Genomic DNA, 17,336 nt, shown 5'->3' on the forward strand with positions numbered 1-17,336 from the left:
GTGCTGCACATCAAATGAGACACTAAGCCAGAACAGTGCTGTCACTGTCTGTAATACGTTCCATGGCACCATTCAGAAGAGTTCCTCAACTGACATGGCATCTCAACCAGTGCAGCTGTCAAAGATTTTCTAAATGTTATTGTTTATGGATTGTGAGGATTTACACAAAGCAAATTTGTTGCTGCATCTCTATAACACTGAAAACTGCTGAGTGATGTCTCTGAAAGGCATTATATAATTGAAGGTTCTTTCTTTGTTAAATGCTGTACTACTTCCTTTTATCTTTGATGTCTCACTTATGCTGGAAGCTTCAAAGAGTATTTTCTTCCTCAGCCAATTAAGGCTCAGAAGTTTAAATATTGGTATAGCTAATTCAGATATAACTTGACATTTTATGGAACATATTGAGTACTCTTGCAGCTTGACTCCCAATTTGTTTCATTGTTCACAATGAAATACTTTGTCAGAGGTACTTTGTGTATAAGGTAATTTTGGACTATGGCTATATTTCCTGCAGTGACTATAACAATAATAAGTGCTCAAAAATGTATTTGGTCATAATTTCATGAACTTACTCAAAATTAGATTTTGACAATTGATTTTGTACTTTCGCTTTCCTTAATATGACCCTTTCAGAATTTTCCTGTTCATTAAACAAAGGATGTCAGTTGTTGTGGTTCTGTTCGCCGAGCTGGGAATTTGTGTTGCAGACGTTTCATCCCCTGTCTAGGAGCAATCGTCAATGCTTGGGAGCCTCCTGTGAAGCGCTTCTGTGATCTTTCCTCCGGCATTTGTAGTGATTTGAATCTGCCGCTTCCAGTTGTCAGTTCCAGCTGTCCATTGCAGTGGTCGGTATATTGGGTCCAGGTCGATGTGCTTATTGATTGAATCTGTGGATGAGTACCATGCCTCTAGAAATTCCCTGGCTGTTCTCTGTTTGGCTTGTCCTATAATAGTAGTGTTGTCCCAGTCGATTTCATGTTGCTTGTCATCTGCATATGTGGCTACTAAGGAAAGCTGGTCGTGTCGTTTCGTGCCTGGTTGGTGTTCATGGATGCTGATCGTTAGCTGTCTTCCTGTTTGTCCTATGTAGTGTTTTGTGCAGACCTTGCATGGGATTTTGTACATTACATTGATTTTGCTCATGCTAGGTATTAGGTCCTTTGTTTTGGTGAGTTGTTGTCTGAGAGTGGCTGTTGGTTTGTGTGCTGTTATGAGTCCTAGTGGTCGCAGTAGTCTGGCTGTCAGTTCGGAAATGCTCTTGATGTATGGTAGTGTGGCTAGTCCTTTGGGTTGTGGCATGTCCTTGTTCCGTTGTCTTTCCCTTAGGCATCTGTTGATGAAATGGCGCGGGTATCCATTTTTGGCGAACACATTGTATAGGTGTTCTTCTTCCTCTTTTTGCAGTTCTGGTGTGCTGCAGTGTGTTGTGGCCCTTTTGAATAGTGTCTTGATGCAACTTCTTTTGTGTGTGTTGGGGTGGTTGCTTTCGTAGTTTAGGACTTGGTCTTTGTGTGTGGCTTTCCTGTATAACTTTGTGGAGAATTCTCCGTTCGGTGTTCTCTTTACCATCACGTCTAGGAATGGGAGTTGGTTGTCCTTTTCTTCCTCTCTAGTGAATCGAATTCCTGTGAGTGTGGCATTGATGAACCGGTGTGTGTTCTCTATTATTATAGGACAAGCCAAACAGAGAACAGCCAGGGAATTCCTAGAGGCATGGCACTCATCCACAGATTCAATCAATAAGCACATCGGCCTGGACCCAATATACAGGCCACTGCAGTGGACAGCTGGAACTGACAACTGGAAGAGGCAGATTCAAACCACTACAAATGCCGGAGGAAAGATCACAGAAGCATAAAACATAGAAGAATACAGCGCAGTACAGGCCCTTTGGCCCTTGATGTTGCGCCGATCCAAGCCCACCTAACCTACAATAGCCCACTATCCTCCATATGCCTATCCAATGCCCGCTTAAATGCCCATAAAGAGGGAGAGTCCACCACTGCTACTGGCAGGGCATTCCATGAACTCACGACTCGCTGAGTAAAGAACCTACCCCTAACATCTGTCCTATACATACCACCACTTAATTTAAAGCTATGCCCCCTCGTAATAGCTGACTCCATACGTGGCAAAAAGGTTCTCATGGTCAACCCTATCTAAACCCCTAATCATCTTGTACACCTCTATCAAGTTTAAACCTCCTTTTCTCCAATGAAAACAACCCCAAGTGCCTCAGCCTTTCCTCATACGATCTTCCTACCATACCAGGCAACATCCTGGTAAACCTCCTCTGCACCCGTTCCAGTGCCTCCACATCCTTCCTATAGTATGGCGACCAAAACTGCACACAATACTCCAGATGCGGCCGCACCAGAGTCTTATCCAACTGCAACATGATCTCAGGACTCCGGAACTCAATTCCTCTACCAATAAAAGCCAGTACGCCATATGCCGCCTTCACCGCACTATTTACCGGGTGGCAACTTTCAAAGATCTGTGTACATGGACACCAAGATCCCTCTGCTCATCCACACTACCAAGTATCCGACCATTAGCCCAGTACCCCATCTTTTTGTTACTCTTACCAAAGTGAATCACCTCACACTTACCCACATTGAACTCCATTTGCCACCTTTCTGCCCAGCTCTGCAGCTTATCTATATCCCGCTGTAACCTGACACATCCTTCCTCACTGTCAACAACTCCACCGACTTTCGTATCATCCGCAAACTTGCTCACCCAACTTTCTAGCCCCTCCTCCAGGTCATTTATAAAAATAACAAACAGCAATGGTCCCAAAACAGATCCTTGCGGAACACCGCTAGTAACTGCACTCCAAGATGAACCTTTACCATCAACTACTACCCTCTGTCGTCTTCCAGCCAGCCAATTCCTAATTCAAACCTCCAACTCACTCTCAATGCCATACCTCCATATTTTTTGCAGTAGCCTACCATGGGGAACCTTATCAAACGCCTTACTAAAATCCATATACACCACATCTACCACTTTCCCCTCGTCCACCTCCTTAGTCACCTTCTCAAAGAATTCAATAAGGTTTGTGAGGCACGACCTGCTCTTCACAAAACCATGCTGACTATCCTTGATCACATTATTCCTATCCAGATGTTCATAAATCCTATCCCTTACAATTCTCTCTAAGACTTTGCCCACAACAGAAGTGAGACTCACCGGCCTATAGTTAATAGGGTTATCCCTACTTCCCTTCTTGAACAAGGGAACCATATTTGCTAGCCTCCAGTCTTCTGGCACTACTCCTGTAGACAAACGAGGACATAAAAATCAAGGCCAATGGCTCTGCAATCTCCTCCCTTGCTTCCCAGAGAATCCTAGGATAAATGCCATCAGGCCCAGGGGACTTATCTATTTTCACCCTTTCCAGAATTTCCAACACCTCTTCCCTACATACCTCAAAGCCATTCATTCTACTTAATTGTGACTCAGTATTCACATCGGCAACAATGTCCTGTTCCTGAGTGAATACTGACGAAAAGTATTCATTCAGTGTCTCCCCAATCTCTTCAGCCTCCACACGCAACTTCCCACTACTATCCTTGACTGGACCTATTCCTACCCTAGTCATTCTTTTATTCCTGTCATACCTATAGAAAGCCTTAGGGTTTTCCCTAATCCTACCAACTAAGGACCTTTCATGTCCCCTCCTTGCTGCTCTTAGCTCTCTCTTCAGGTCCTTCCTGGCTACCTTATAACTCTCAATCGCCCCAATTGAACCTTCACGCCTCATCTTTACATAGGCCGCCCTCTTCCATTTAACAAGGGATTCCAATTCCTTATTAAACCACGGCTCCTTCACACGACCCTTTCCTCCCTGCCTGACAGATACATACTTATCAAGGACACTCAATAGTTGCTCCTTGAACAAGCTCCACATATCAATTACGCCCTTGCCTTGAAGCCTACTTTTCCAAGCCACGCATCCTAAGTCATGCCTCACCGCATCATAATTTCCCTGCCCCCAGCTATAACTCTTGCCCTGCAGTGCACACTTATCCCTCTCCATCACTAGAGTAAAAGTCACCGAATTGTGGTCACTGTCCCCCAAAGTGCTCACCTACCTCTAATTCTAACACCTGGCCTGGTTCGTTACCCAGAACCAAATCCAGTATGGCCTCACCTCTTGTTGGCCTATCTACATATTGTGTCAGGAAACCCTCCTGCACACATTGGACAAACACCGACCCATCTAATGAACTAGAGCTGTAGCTTTCCCAATCAATATCAGGAAAGTTAAAGTCCCCCATAGCAACCACCCTATTACTTTCACTCTTCTCCTGAATCATCCTCGCAATCCTTTCTTCTATGTTTCTAGGACTATTAGGAGGTCTGTAAAAAACTCCTAACAGGGTGACCTAACCTTTCCTATTCCTAACCTCAGCCCAAACTACCTCAGATGGCGAGTCTTCATCCATCGTCCTTTTCACCGCTGTAATACGATCTTTGACAAGCAATGCTACACCTCCCCCTCTTTTACCCCCACCTCTGACCCTATAAAACATTTAAACCCTGGAACTTGCAACAGCCAATCCTGTCCCTGTTCTACCCATGTCTCCGTAATAGCCACAACATCGAAGTCCCAGGTACCAACCCACGCTGCAAGTTCACCTACCTTATTTCATATACTTCTTGCATTGAAGTATACACACTTCAAGCCACTTTCCTGTTTACAGGCACCCTCCTTTGAGATTGATGCCATGTTCCTAACCTCCCTACACTCTAGGTCCTGCACCCTAAAGCTACAGTCTAGGTTCCCATGCCCCTGCAGAGTTAGTTTAAACCCCCCCCAAGAGCACTAGCAAACCTCCCGCCAATGATACTGGTGCCCCTCAGGTTCAGGTGTAGACCATCCTGTTTATAGAGGCCCCACCTTCCCCAGAAAGAACCCCAGTTATCTAAATACCGGAATCCCTCCCTCCCTGCATCATCCCTGTAGCCACGCATTTAACTGTTCTCTCTCCCTATTCCTCAACTCTCTGTCATGTGGCACGGGTACCAAACCAGAGACAACAACTCTGTTCGTTCTAACTCTGAGCTTCCAACCTAGCTCCCTGAAAGCCTGCCGAACATCCTCAGCCCTCCTCTTACCTATGGTTCAGGGTGTAATTCTGGTCTCCTCCTATTGGAAAGATGTTGTGAAACCTGAAAAGGTTCAGAAAAGATTTAAAAGTGCTTCACAGGAGGCTCCCAAGCACTGAGGATGTCACCTAGACAGGGGATGAAACTTCTGCAACATAAATTTCCAGCTCGGTGAACAGAACTACAACAACGAGCACCCGAGCTACAAATCTTCTCCCAAACTTTGAAAGGATGTCAGTTTTTGCGAATGGTTTACTTTCCCTCTTTTTGTATTGAACACTTTCCAGGCAAGGTTTTCAGCAATTTTCTTTTACAGGTGCTCAGCTTCAAATGCAACTGTTTTTTTCACCCATTGTACTGGTGCAAGCTTCAATCACAATGGCTAAATTTTGTGATATGCCCATGCTCAGGGTGTGAATTGGATTGCGACAAAGTGATTTCTTTTCGTGTAGGCCCTTCAAAACCAAGACAAAAATAAGAGTGGATACTTTACTCAAGACTACAGAAGTAAAAAGGCAGTATAGTACTATACTGTGTGTCTCTGCTTCTCCCCAGGAAGAAGCTCAGCTTCTCTAATCTATTTTCATTAATAACTGCTGCCAGAAATTGACCTCCTGACTGCTGAACCCCTTTTGGTAAATTATTTTCCTGTCTGATCATCCAGAAAATTGTTTCAGTAGTTTTCCAGAGATGATGATAAACTTGTGCTGTAAACTGAAAATGTGTGAGGTATTTCGTCCCGTTTCCAATATTTTGAGGAAGGATAAATCTCTGTCATGGGTCGGTGTCTCGCGCGCTCTCTCTCTTGTACCCTCTCTCTTTTTCTTTCTTTCTTTCTCTCTGTCTGTCTGTCTCTCTCTCTCTCTCTCTCTCTCTCTCATGCTGAAAACAATTCATATCAGTGAATTAAAGATATTGCTTGGTGTAACATTAAATACATGATTAAGCAAGACATGATTTGTCTCAGCAACACTGATTCGTAAATATTCTAAGTAAATGTAACTAAAATTGCAGTTTCTAAATTGAACTCGAAACATGATTTTAAATATGTTTAGATTGACTTGGCAGAAAATAATTGCAACCACCTGAAATTAATTCGGGTTTCAAGCAAAATATCATAAAATTCCAAGTGGTTTCAGCTTCTCTACAAATGAACCAACACGCAAAAGACATGCCCTGTGACCAGTGGTGTGCTACAAGGATCGGTGCTCAGTCCACCTCTTTTCGTCATTCATATAAATGATTTGGATAGTTAGTAAGTTTATAGATGATACCAAAATTGGAGGTGTAGTGGACAGTGAAGAAAGTTAGCTCAGAATACAATGAGATCTTGATCAGATGGGCCAATGGGCTAAGGAGTGGCAGACGGAGTTTAATTTAGATAAATGCGAGGTGCTGCATTTTGGAAAAGCAAATCAGAGCTGGACTTGTACACTTAATGGTAATGTCTTGGGGCGTGTTGCTGAATAAAAAGAGACCTTGGAATGCAGGTTCATAATTCCTTGATAGATAGGATAGTTAAAAAAGGCGTTTGGTATACTTTTCTTTATTGGTCAGAGGAGTTGAGAGGTCATAGGTCATGTTATGGCTGTAAAGGATATTGGTTAGGCCACATTTGAAATATCGCGTGTAATTCTGGTCTCCTCCTATTGGAAAGATGTTGTGAAACCTGAAAGGGTTCAGAAAAGATTTAAAAGGATGTTGCCAGGGTTGGAGTTATAGGAAGAGGCTAAAAAGGCTGGGGCTGTTTCCCTGGAGCGTCTGAGACTGAGGGGTGACCTTATAGAGGTTTATAAAATCATGAGGGACATGGATAGGATAAATTTCCCTAGTGTGGAGGAGTCCAGAACTCGAGGGCATAGGTTTGGGGGGAGAGGGAAAAGATATAAAAGAGACCAAAAGCACAACCTTTTCTCAGAGGGTGGTGTGTGTGTATAGAATGTGCTGCCAGAGGAAGTGGTGGAGGCTGGTACAATACAGCATTTAAAAAGCATCAGGATGAGTGTAATAATGGGAAGGGTTAAGTGGCAAATGGGACTAGATTAACTTAGGATATTTAGTTGGCATGGATGAGATGAACCGAAAGGTCTGTTACCTTGCTGTACACCTCTGACTTTATGACATGTGGATCTCTGTTCCTTTTTGTCTGCCTATGTGGTGCATTAAATCATTAATGTCAAATTGGTTGACAATGGCACAAAATAGGAAATGAACTTTCTTACTTTTAGTTCATTATCATACTGTTTTAATAGCCTGACAGCTAAATGAATCCAGTTTAACGAAAATCACTTGCTATATTTTGGTGGGTGTTCAGCCAAATTAATTGCTGGAGGCTGCTTGGTTTAGTTTGGCTTAAGTACAACACTGCACTGGTTAAAGGACTTCTCAGTAACTTTTGGAACCTACAGTGATGACAATATAATATAAATCTGTCAGTGTGAGTATTAATGCAGTAACAACTGAGATCCAAAGATGGCATATATCCACATTGTTTTTACTTAGACTGTCAGTCGATCAGAAAGATGATCGGTGGTGAAGCCCCGGGAAATTAACTGTAAATCTGTCTACCTCTCTGGTCACAAACATGCCATTAAAGTGTGGGCGGCACGGTGGTACAGTGGTTAGCACTGCTGCCTCACAGTGCCAGAGACCTGGGTTCAATTCCTGCCTCAGGCAACTGTCTGTGTGGAGTTTGCACATTCTCCCTGTGTCTGCGTGGGTTTCCTCTCAGTGCTCCGGTTTCCTCCACAGTCCAAAAATGTGCAGGTTAGGTGAATTGCCCATGCTAAATTGCCCCTAGTGTTAGGTGAAGGGGTAAATGTAGGAGAATGGTTCTGGGTGGGTTGCTCTTCGGAGTGTCGGTGTGGACTTGTTGGGTCGAAGGGCCTTCCACACTGTAAGTAATCTAATCTAATAGTTGGGATTGCTATAATGATCAATGCATACTTTTTATTTAATTGTTGAGGTCTATGAGCAGCATAATGAAAGTAGATCAAGTAATAGGGTAATTTTATGCTCATAAGGAAGTGGTGTGAAATGCTTTAACCTTGCAACATTTGACTCAGCCCCGCCAGCTCTATCACTAAGCCAATTTTGACACCTTATAAATAGGATCCAAAGAGTGAAAGTCCCTGATCAGGGAGATTTTGCTCTGCCTCTCTGGAAATTTTTAAAAAATGAAGTTGGCAGCAAATGTGCAAGACTTTTAAGAGTGAAATGCTTATTGTTAAGTTGCTGGTGAACCTTTAAAGTTAACAATGTGAAGATGAAAAGGGGCAGGTCATTGAGTTAGAATTGTGCTGTGTTACGTAAATTATACAATTATCATTTTGTGCACATCTTTATATTTTAACTATTTTGTATATTTCATGTATGATAGCATTACTTTGTTATTGCTCATCTCATACAGGAATATCGATCTGAAAAATCTCTTGAAGAATTGAGCAAATTGGTTCCCCCAGAATGCCACTGGTATGATTTTTACTTTTAAACAAAATCCTATTTTTTTCCCCTCTTCAAGGCGAACATAAATAGGTTAATTTGTGGCGAGATATAGAGCATCAGAAGTAAGCTAGTTACAAATGGAAGACTATTTATTGACATTTGGTTCCAGTTTTATTCTTGTGACGTGAACTTGCAGTGAAGATCAAGGTGCTATCTCATGTAATCTGAAACAACCAAGAGGAAATTCCTAGCAAGCTAAGCATTTGTTGGCTGATAGTCATTCTGGTATATAAGGTGACCATTCAACCCATCAGAACCATGCTGCCTCTCAGTGGTGCATTCCAGTCAGATCCACTCAGTCCTTATTATCCTGCAAGTTTATTTTCTTATGTACCCATCCAATTTCCTTCTGAGTTGGCAACGACAATTGACCTGAGAATCTCCCAAGTTTTGAAAGAGGGGGAAAAAAAAAGTCAATGAAGTCCTGAATTCTGTTGGCCAACCAGTGACTTCGCTTGCCTCTGCACTTGTGACCTTACATTTCAGAAAATGATAGAACAAACATCAAAGCCAAAAGGTTAAAAGCACTCAGCATGTATGACAGCATTCAAGATCAATCTGATCATCTCTTTTCCAGCACCCATGTAGCAGCACGTTCTCGATCATCGTCTTTTGCTGTGCAAAAGAGTTCTTCTTGTCCACCTGTATCTCTTATGCAAAACTCTAAATCTCTGCCCGTTTATCTCATTTTTTGATTAAATTCTCTATAGTATGGAAGCAGGCCCTTTAGCCCAATAAGTCCACACCACCCTCCAAAGAGTAACCCACCCAGACCCATTCCCCTACCCATGATTTACCCCTGACTGTGGGCAATTTAGCATGGCCAATCCACCTGACCTGCACATCTTTGGACTGTGGGAGGATTTGCTTTCCCAAAACGCAGCACCTCACATTTATCTAAATTAAACTCCATCTGTCAATCCTTAGCCCATTGGTACATCTGATCAAGATCATGTTGTAATCTGAGGTAATCTTCTTTGCTGTCTACTCCACCTCCAATTTTGGTGTCATCTGCAAACATACTGACTGTGTCTCCTATGTTCACATCCAAATCATTTATATAAATGATGAAAAGTAGTGGACCCAGCACCGATCCTTGTGGCACTCCACTGGTCACAGGCCTCTAGTCTGAAAAACAACCATTCACCACCACCCCATCTTCTACCTTTTTGAGCCAGTTGTGTATGCAAATGGCATGTTCTCCCTGTATTCCTTGACATCTAACCATGCTAACCAGTTTCCCATGGGGAACCTTGTCGAATGCCTTACTGAAGTCCATATAGATCATGTCCACTGCTCTACCCTCATCAATCCTCTTTGTTACTTCTTTAAAAAACTCAATCATGTTTGAGACATGATTTCCCATGCATAAAGCCATGTTGACTATCCCTAATCAGTCCTTGCCTTTCCAAATACATGTACATCCTGTCCCTCAGGATTCCCTTCAGCAACTTGCTCACCACTGACGTCAGGCTCACTGGTCTATCATTCCCTGGCTTTTCCTTACCATCTTTCTTAAATAGTGGTACCATGCCAACCAATCTCCATTCTTCTGGCATCTCACCTGTGACTATTGACGATACAAATATCTCTGCAAGGGGCCCAGAGAATTATGCAGTTAGCCTTTCTTCATTGTGTCACAGTCAGTGGCGTCTTCGCTGTTTGCTTCACTTCTGAGATTGGCATCATCAGCAGTCTTTGAAAATTTCCACTGCATTCCAATATTTAAGATACATACATGGAAAAAACAGTGGTCCCTGTGGAACACTACTATCTTTGAGTCTAAAAATCTGCCAACACCATTACTTGTTTTTGTTCTTCAGCTAAGCTTTTAACACAAATAAATGTGTAGCTGAATAAACTCATATAATCGGGTTACATGAGCCAAATGGTGCCACGTTCAATTACTTCTCAAAACTGATATACTTAATCTCCTGAATTTGGAAATTGGGTACCATAATTGGTTTGATAATATCCTTTATGTTTCTAGGATGTAGCATAATATTCTTTTTTTAATCTCTGGGACATAGCTCAAAATAATGAGATGAAAATGTTGTCTTTAGTTAACTATAAGCATCCTTCATCTCAATCCAATCCAATACTACCCTTGAATTGGCCTGAATCCAATGACAGATCACAAGAATGGGGCTTTCTATGAAATGTCTCAACAGCATAATTTTGGTACAACATTGAAGTATCTTTTGTTCTTAATCTAAATCCTGCTGTGCATGACACGAGAATGTTTTGATGCTAATGCTGAGTACTGGGATAAAGATAATATTCCATTCCCAGCACTAATATTTCTGTTTGTTTGAGAACAAAAATGTCCACCCAAACACAAGTGTGACAAATATAATGAATTGGTCCTAACGGTGTTGCCTTTTGTTTGGCTTGTGTTTTTTTTTGCTCTAGTATACGGGAAGGAAAGATGGAGCACTTGCTTGCCCGAGAGCTGGTTCCAGGAGATACAGTGTGTTTAAGTGTTGGTGATAAAGTCCCTGCTGATCTCCGTTTGTTTGAGGTATTATATAGGCTTATTGAAGTAAAATTTTGTTGCTAATGCTCAATGTGCGGCTTGTTTCACCTTTTTCCTTGAAATGTGATGAAAATTTCAAAAGTAAATGCATTTTCTTTATGGTTTTTGGTTTGTTGTTTTTCATACTAGATTGTTGATCCCTCAATTCTCTGATCAAATCTCTTTTGTAGTTATGAATCCTCAGTAATTTAAGCAGCAGTTCATTTTCCTACCCAGAGCCTGATGGGAAACACCAGTAGTGTTTCTGCTTTCCTGTATACTTTAACTTTATTACAGTAGGTCAACCTTTATTTCTGAAAAGAAATTGTCAGACTTATGTATTGAAATATTAGTGGTTTTGCGATAAAAATTCAAACACTAAATCAAGCTATGATAGGTATCTGCTGTAAAATTGGAAGAATTGGTATTATTTCTGTTGAACATGGAATATAAAGTTCATTTCCCATATTGGTCATGTTTGAGTCATGCCGTTTCTGGAATAGTGTGTTCAATTTGGGCTATGGATGTGGATAGGGCAGAAAGGAAAAATTGACTTTGGACTGAATGCAAACTAGATTCAGTAGAATAAAATTGGGATTAAGAGGCTAAAATTAAGGACAGGTTGTGAAAAAGTGCTATATGTGCATTTTTATCTATTTTACTGTTTTATCTGTTTTCTGTTCCACTCGTTATGACTGATATAATGTTTATTGATATACACTTTTATCATGTTCAACATTTATCATTTCATGTTGGAAAATGTATGTTAAACTATAGACCATGGTAACTAGACCTGCTTGCTGCTGGGATGCTGTTGTGTTGAGGAAACTTGTAGTGACAGAACCATATTCACAGTCTGTCATAATAATTTTGATGCAGAATCAGAGCAGTGCATTCATTAAATTATTTACTGTCATTCATGACTGAATAGTTTCAATTTTGTGATTCACTTGATAATCTGTTTGAAAGTAGACCAAATGCATGCGTATCCCTATCAGCATATGGAAATAGTGCATTGTGCTGTTTTGGGCTGCCATGATCAGAATGTTTTTATTCTTTTAACCTTGATGAAAGGTCCTTAATAATTGCCTCCTTATGGGAGGAGTGTTGGATCTACGGAAAATGGGTTATAATTATTGATCACTGTTGCACTTGAATGGAAAGGTGCCAGTTTTTTCAGTTACCTCATTTCCAACAAATTATCCAAAACTGTTAGATTAGCTGAATATATGTTGGAGTGCATTGAAATCCTGCATTCTTCCACTGTTAAATTCTCAGGATGTAGAAAATAATCTGATATGGATGTAAGTTTGCGTGCTGCGCTGGAAGGTTTGTTTTCAGATGTTTCATTACCATACTAGGTAACATCATCAGTGAGCCTCCAATGAAACACTGACGGTATGATCCGCTGTTTATTAGTGTTTAGGTTTTCTTGGGTTGGTGATGTAATTTCCTGTGGAGATGGCATTTCCTGTTCTCTATCTCAAGGGGTGGTAAATGGGATCCAAGTCAATGTGTTTGTTGATGGAGTTCCAGTTGGAATGCAATGCTTCTAGGAATTCTCGTGTGTGTCTCTGTTTGGTTAGTCCTAGGATAGATGTGTTGTCCCAGTTGAAGTCATGTCCTTCCTCATCTGTATGTAAAGATACTAGTGAGCGTGGGTCATGACTTTTTGTGGCTAATTGATGTTCATGTGTTCTGGTTGCTAGTTTTCTGCTTGTTTGTCCAATGCAGTGTTTGTTACAGTTCTTGCAAGATATTTTGTAAATGACATTAGTTTTGCTTATTGTCTGTATAGGGTCTTTCAAGTTCATTAGCTGCTGTTTTAGTGTGTTAGTGGGTTCTTGGCTACCATGATGCCAAGAGGTCTGAGAGGTCTGGCAGTCATTTCTGAGATGTCTTTGATGTAGGGGAGATTGGCTATGGTTTCTGAACACGTTTTGTCTGCTTATTTGGGTTTGTTGCTGAGAAATCAATGGACTGTGTTCATTGGGTATCCATTCCTTTTGAATACACTGTATAAGTGATTTTCCTCTGCTCTTTGTAGTTCCTCTGTGGTGGTTTGTTGAAATAATGTTCTAATGCAGCTTTGTTTGCGAGAACTGTAACAAACACTACATTGGGCAAAAAGGCAAAAGATTAGCCACCAGGATACATGAACATCAACTAGCCACAAAGAGACATGACCCACTCTCACTAATACCTTTACATACACATGAGGAAGGACACAGTTCGACTGGGACAATGCATCCATCTTAGGACAAGCCAAACAGAGACATGCACGAGAATTGCTAGAAGCATGGCGTTCCAACCGGAACACTCTCAACAAGCACGTTGACTTGGATCCCATTTACCACACCCACTGAGAAAAACAACAGGTAATGACATCACTGCAGAACATGACATCACCACAGAAAACGACGTCACCAATCCAAAGTAACCTAAACTCAAATAAAAAGCAGGCCATACCACTATTGCTTCACCAATGGCTCGCTGATGTTACCGAGTTAAAGAGACAAAACGTCTGAAAACAAACCTTCCAGCTCAGTGAACAAATTTACACCCAGAGCCTCAACCTGAGCTACAAATCTTCTCAAAACTCACTAATAATTTGATATGTTTCTTATCTGCCATTTTCTGTTCATATTTCTGTGCAATTATAAGGATTGAACATGGAATGTATGTTCCTCTGGCCAAAGCAGGCTGGAACTTAAAAATAAAAATAATTTATTTTATATTACCCAAGTCTATTTATATCTCACTCCATCAGCCTTTTTTTTAATGCATTTGTCACTTGAGTTTTCGAGTATTCTTTTGACTGCCTTGCAAGCTAAACTCCACACAATTCCATTATCTAGTTCTTATTACACATATGGTCCCACTCATACCTCATCTCAGTGTCTATATTAATCCTTTTGCAACCACAGTGTCCCCACCTGTTGAACCACCTTTAGCTCTGTGTCCCTGATTTTATTTGTATCATCAGTGGCAAACCTTTCAGCCACTCTCGTTCTTACACTCTGGAATTCTCTTATCAAGCTCTTCTACTTACCTACTCTTTCTCACCTTTGAAAAGATTTGTTTGAACTCCTTTTCACTAATTCCCATTCTGTCTATCATTGCTTGGGTTTACCCTTAAATAGGAACTATTTAAGGATGTTCAGCTCATGACTACCACGTAAGTTTGAGTTGTTAGTTAAATTGTTAACTAAATCAGTTTAAGATGATATAAAAATATACAAGCTGTATACTTACAATTAGATTGTTTGAAGATGATTTGCAAGGAGTTAGTTTGTGGGATTTCAGTTCATTAAGTAAACTGGAAGTGAACTTGCAAACCGGACAATTTCTGGCGCAATGTTAAATCTATGTCCAGGTCCAATAGATAGGCTTTCATCTTTATTTCATTTCCTTTCTCATGTAAGTAATTTCATGTAAAATTTCCGCTTTCTGATTTTAATTACTGTAATTTTCTATTGAGTAGTATCAGCAAAAGACTGGAACTGCAACATGTGATTTATGTCATACTTAAGCTGCATATAATGCACTTGCTTGTAAACACATTTTGAGATACAGTTATCTTTAATATTCATTCTTGGAATCTAGGTACTACTGGCAAATTACCTATAGGTTACCCTCAGAAGCTGATGTTAGGCTGTTTTCTTGGATTGCTGTTTGTGGCAGTTCCACAAACCTGCTTGTCTTGTTAATTTCCTTCAGTTGTCAGTGAGGAGTCAACCATATTGATGAGACTTGTGAACATTGAGTGTTTACAGCAATCATAACAACTTAATGGGCCATTCTACTGAAAGTATTGTTTTTTTTTCTTTCAAAAAGTTCAAATTGTTCAATTGCTGTGCTGTGCTGTGAATTGAACTCTATTTTTGATCAATGGTTCAGATCTTGATTGGATTACTATTCCATTGATTTTATTTATGCAGATTTTTTTATAAATATGTATTGAGAATGAAGCAATCAGAAGTGATTGAGACTTATTGAAGGAGACAAATTGGCTGACCATGCTTGAATAGGTTGAGATCAAATGACAAAAAGATGATGTCTTAGATGTGAGAGTGAGGCACTTAAAGATGGGATTGTTCATTCCATATGATGCAAAGAAGGTGCAGGATTAAATTTGACCGCTTACCACAGTCAAACAAGGTATCGGTACCATAAAGTAAGGTTACCTTGGTGCTATGACCTGGACACAAAGAAGACTGGAGGAATTTGAGCAGGGAATATTGACTTTAGAGTTGAGTAGCAATGATACCAGTGAAGAGCGAGGCTGAAACTTTAAAATGAGAACGCTTGCAAAATCCTTTGTAACTGCATACCTCTGAGAGGAGAAAAAGCCTTTGTCTTTTCATGTTTCACCTTTTTTGTCAACATTTGAGAATTATTTTATTAATGTTACTGGAATTGAGAGGCCTTTTTGTTACAGCTGCAAATATTGAGTTCGCCGGGTATTATAAATACGTGCCATGAAAATTAGTGATAAGGTGAATAGAAAGGTGGAAGCTTTCGGCTACAGGAACATCTAGAGAGGCTCTTCAGGTAGGCAGAACGATGCAGGTGGAGTTTAATTCTGGAAGTGTGTAATGATGCATTTTGGGAGTCAAGTGCCGGCAGATTGGAGAGTGGCTCATGGTATGCCATTGTTTAAGCAATGATGCAAGGAAAAGCCAGGGAACTATAGCATGTTGAGCTGATGTCAGTGGTCGGTAAATTGTTTGAGGGGATCCTGAGAGATAGGAATCGCATTTGGAAAGGCAAGGATTGTTTAGGGATAGTCGGCATGGCTTTGTGCAAGGTAGATCGTGTCTCACAAATTTGATTGACTTTTTGAAGAGTTTAGCAAGAAGGTAGATGAAGACAGAGCAGTAGATGCTGTCCATATGGACTTAAGTTACGCTTCTATAAGGTACTGCTTGGTAGCTTTGTTAGTAAAGTGAGATCACATGGGAAGGAGAGAGCGCCAATTGGATATAAAATTGGCTATGTGGTAGAAGTCGGAGGATGGTGGTTGGGGCTTTTATTTGGACTGGCGGCCTGTGACCAACAGTGTGTCTCAAGGATTGGTTCTGGGTCCACTTGTTTGCCATTTATGTCAATGATTCAGATGAGAATATAGGAGGTATGGTTAGTAAGTTTGCAGATGACATCAAATTGGTGGTATAGTGGACAGAGAAGCAGGTTATCTAAGATTATGAAGAGATCTTGATCAGATGGGCCAGTGGGCTAACAAGTGGTAGATGGAGTTTAATTTCGATAAATGCGAGATGGTGTGTTTTGGTAAGGCAAAGCAGGACAGGACTTGCGCAGTTAATGGTGGCGTGAAGATTAATAGTTTCTTGAAACCGCATCGCATACAGACTGGGTAGTGAAGGAGGCATCTGACAGACTTGACTTCATGGGTCACAGCATTGTATATCAGAGTTCGAATGTCATGTAGTGGCTATAAGAGATATTGAAAAACAAACATGCGTTTCCAGTCACCTTGCTATGAGAAGGATGTTGTTAAATTGGTGCAGAAAAGATTTACAAGGTTGTTGCTGGGACTAAGAGGCTTGAGTTACAGGAGAGACTCGACAGACTTGGAATATTTTACCCAAGAACGTCAGAGACTGAGGGGTGACTTACAGAGATGTATAAGCTCATGAAGGGCATGGATAGGATGAATAGCCAAGGTTTTTTTTCCCCAGGGTAAGGGAGTTCAAAACTAGAGGGCATTGGTGTTAGGATTCTGGATCAATGGTGCTGGAAGAGCACAGCAGTTCAGGCAGCATCCGAGGAGCTTCAGCAAAATCGACGTTTCGGGCAAAAGCCCTTCATCAGGAATAAAGGCAGAGAGCCTGAAGCATGGAGAAATAAGCTAGGGGAGGGTGGGGGTGGGGAGAGAGTAGCATAGAGTACAATGGGTGAGTGGGGGAGGAGATGAAGGTGATAGGTCAGGGAGGAGAGGGTGGAGTGGATAGGTGGAAAAGGAGCTAGGCAGGTCGGACAAGTCCGGACAAGTCAAGGGGACTGGAAGTTTGAAACTAGGATGAGGTGGGGGAAGGGGAAATGAGGAAGCTGTTGAAGTCCACATTGATGCCCTGGGGTTGAAGTGGTCCGAGGCGGAAGATGAGGCGTTCTTCCTCCAGGTGTCTGGCGGTGAGAGAGAGGCGGTGAAGGAGGCCCAGGACCTCCATGTCCT

General features: G+C 41.3%; 1 protein-coding gene across 1 annotated transcript in view; it reads left to right on the forward strand.

Moving 5' to 3' along the window:
• atp2c1 (ATPase secretory pathway Ca2+ transporting 1) overlaps nucleotides 1-17,336 on the forward strand; it is a 141,339-nt gene that overhangs the window by 62,724 nt on the left and 61,279 nt on the right. Inside the window, exons 6-7 of the mRNA XM_043719600.2 lie at nucleotides 8,531-8,592; nucleotides 11,038-11,146. Coding sequence (XP_043575535.1) covers nucleotides 8,531-8,592; nucleotides 11,038-11,146 — 171 coding nt within the window. The remainder of the gene's footprint in view (nucleotides 1-8,530; nucleotides 8,593-11,037; nucleotides 11,147-17,336) is intronic.

This window comes from Chiloscyllium plagiosum, unplaced genomic scaffold (genome assembly GCF_037043375.1).
Source record: "Chiloscyllium plagiosum isolate Xiang-an unplaced genomic scaffold, Cpla_swu_hap1 HiC_scaffold_34, whole genome shotgun sequence".
Classification (NCBI taxonomy): Eukaryota; Metazoa; Chordata; class Chondrichthyes; order Orectolobiformes; family Hemiscylliidae; genus Chiloscyllium; species Chiloscyllium plagiosum.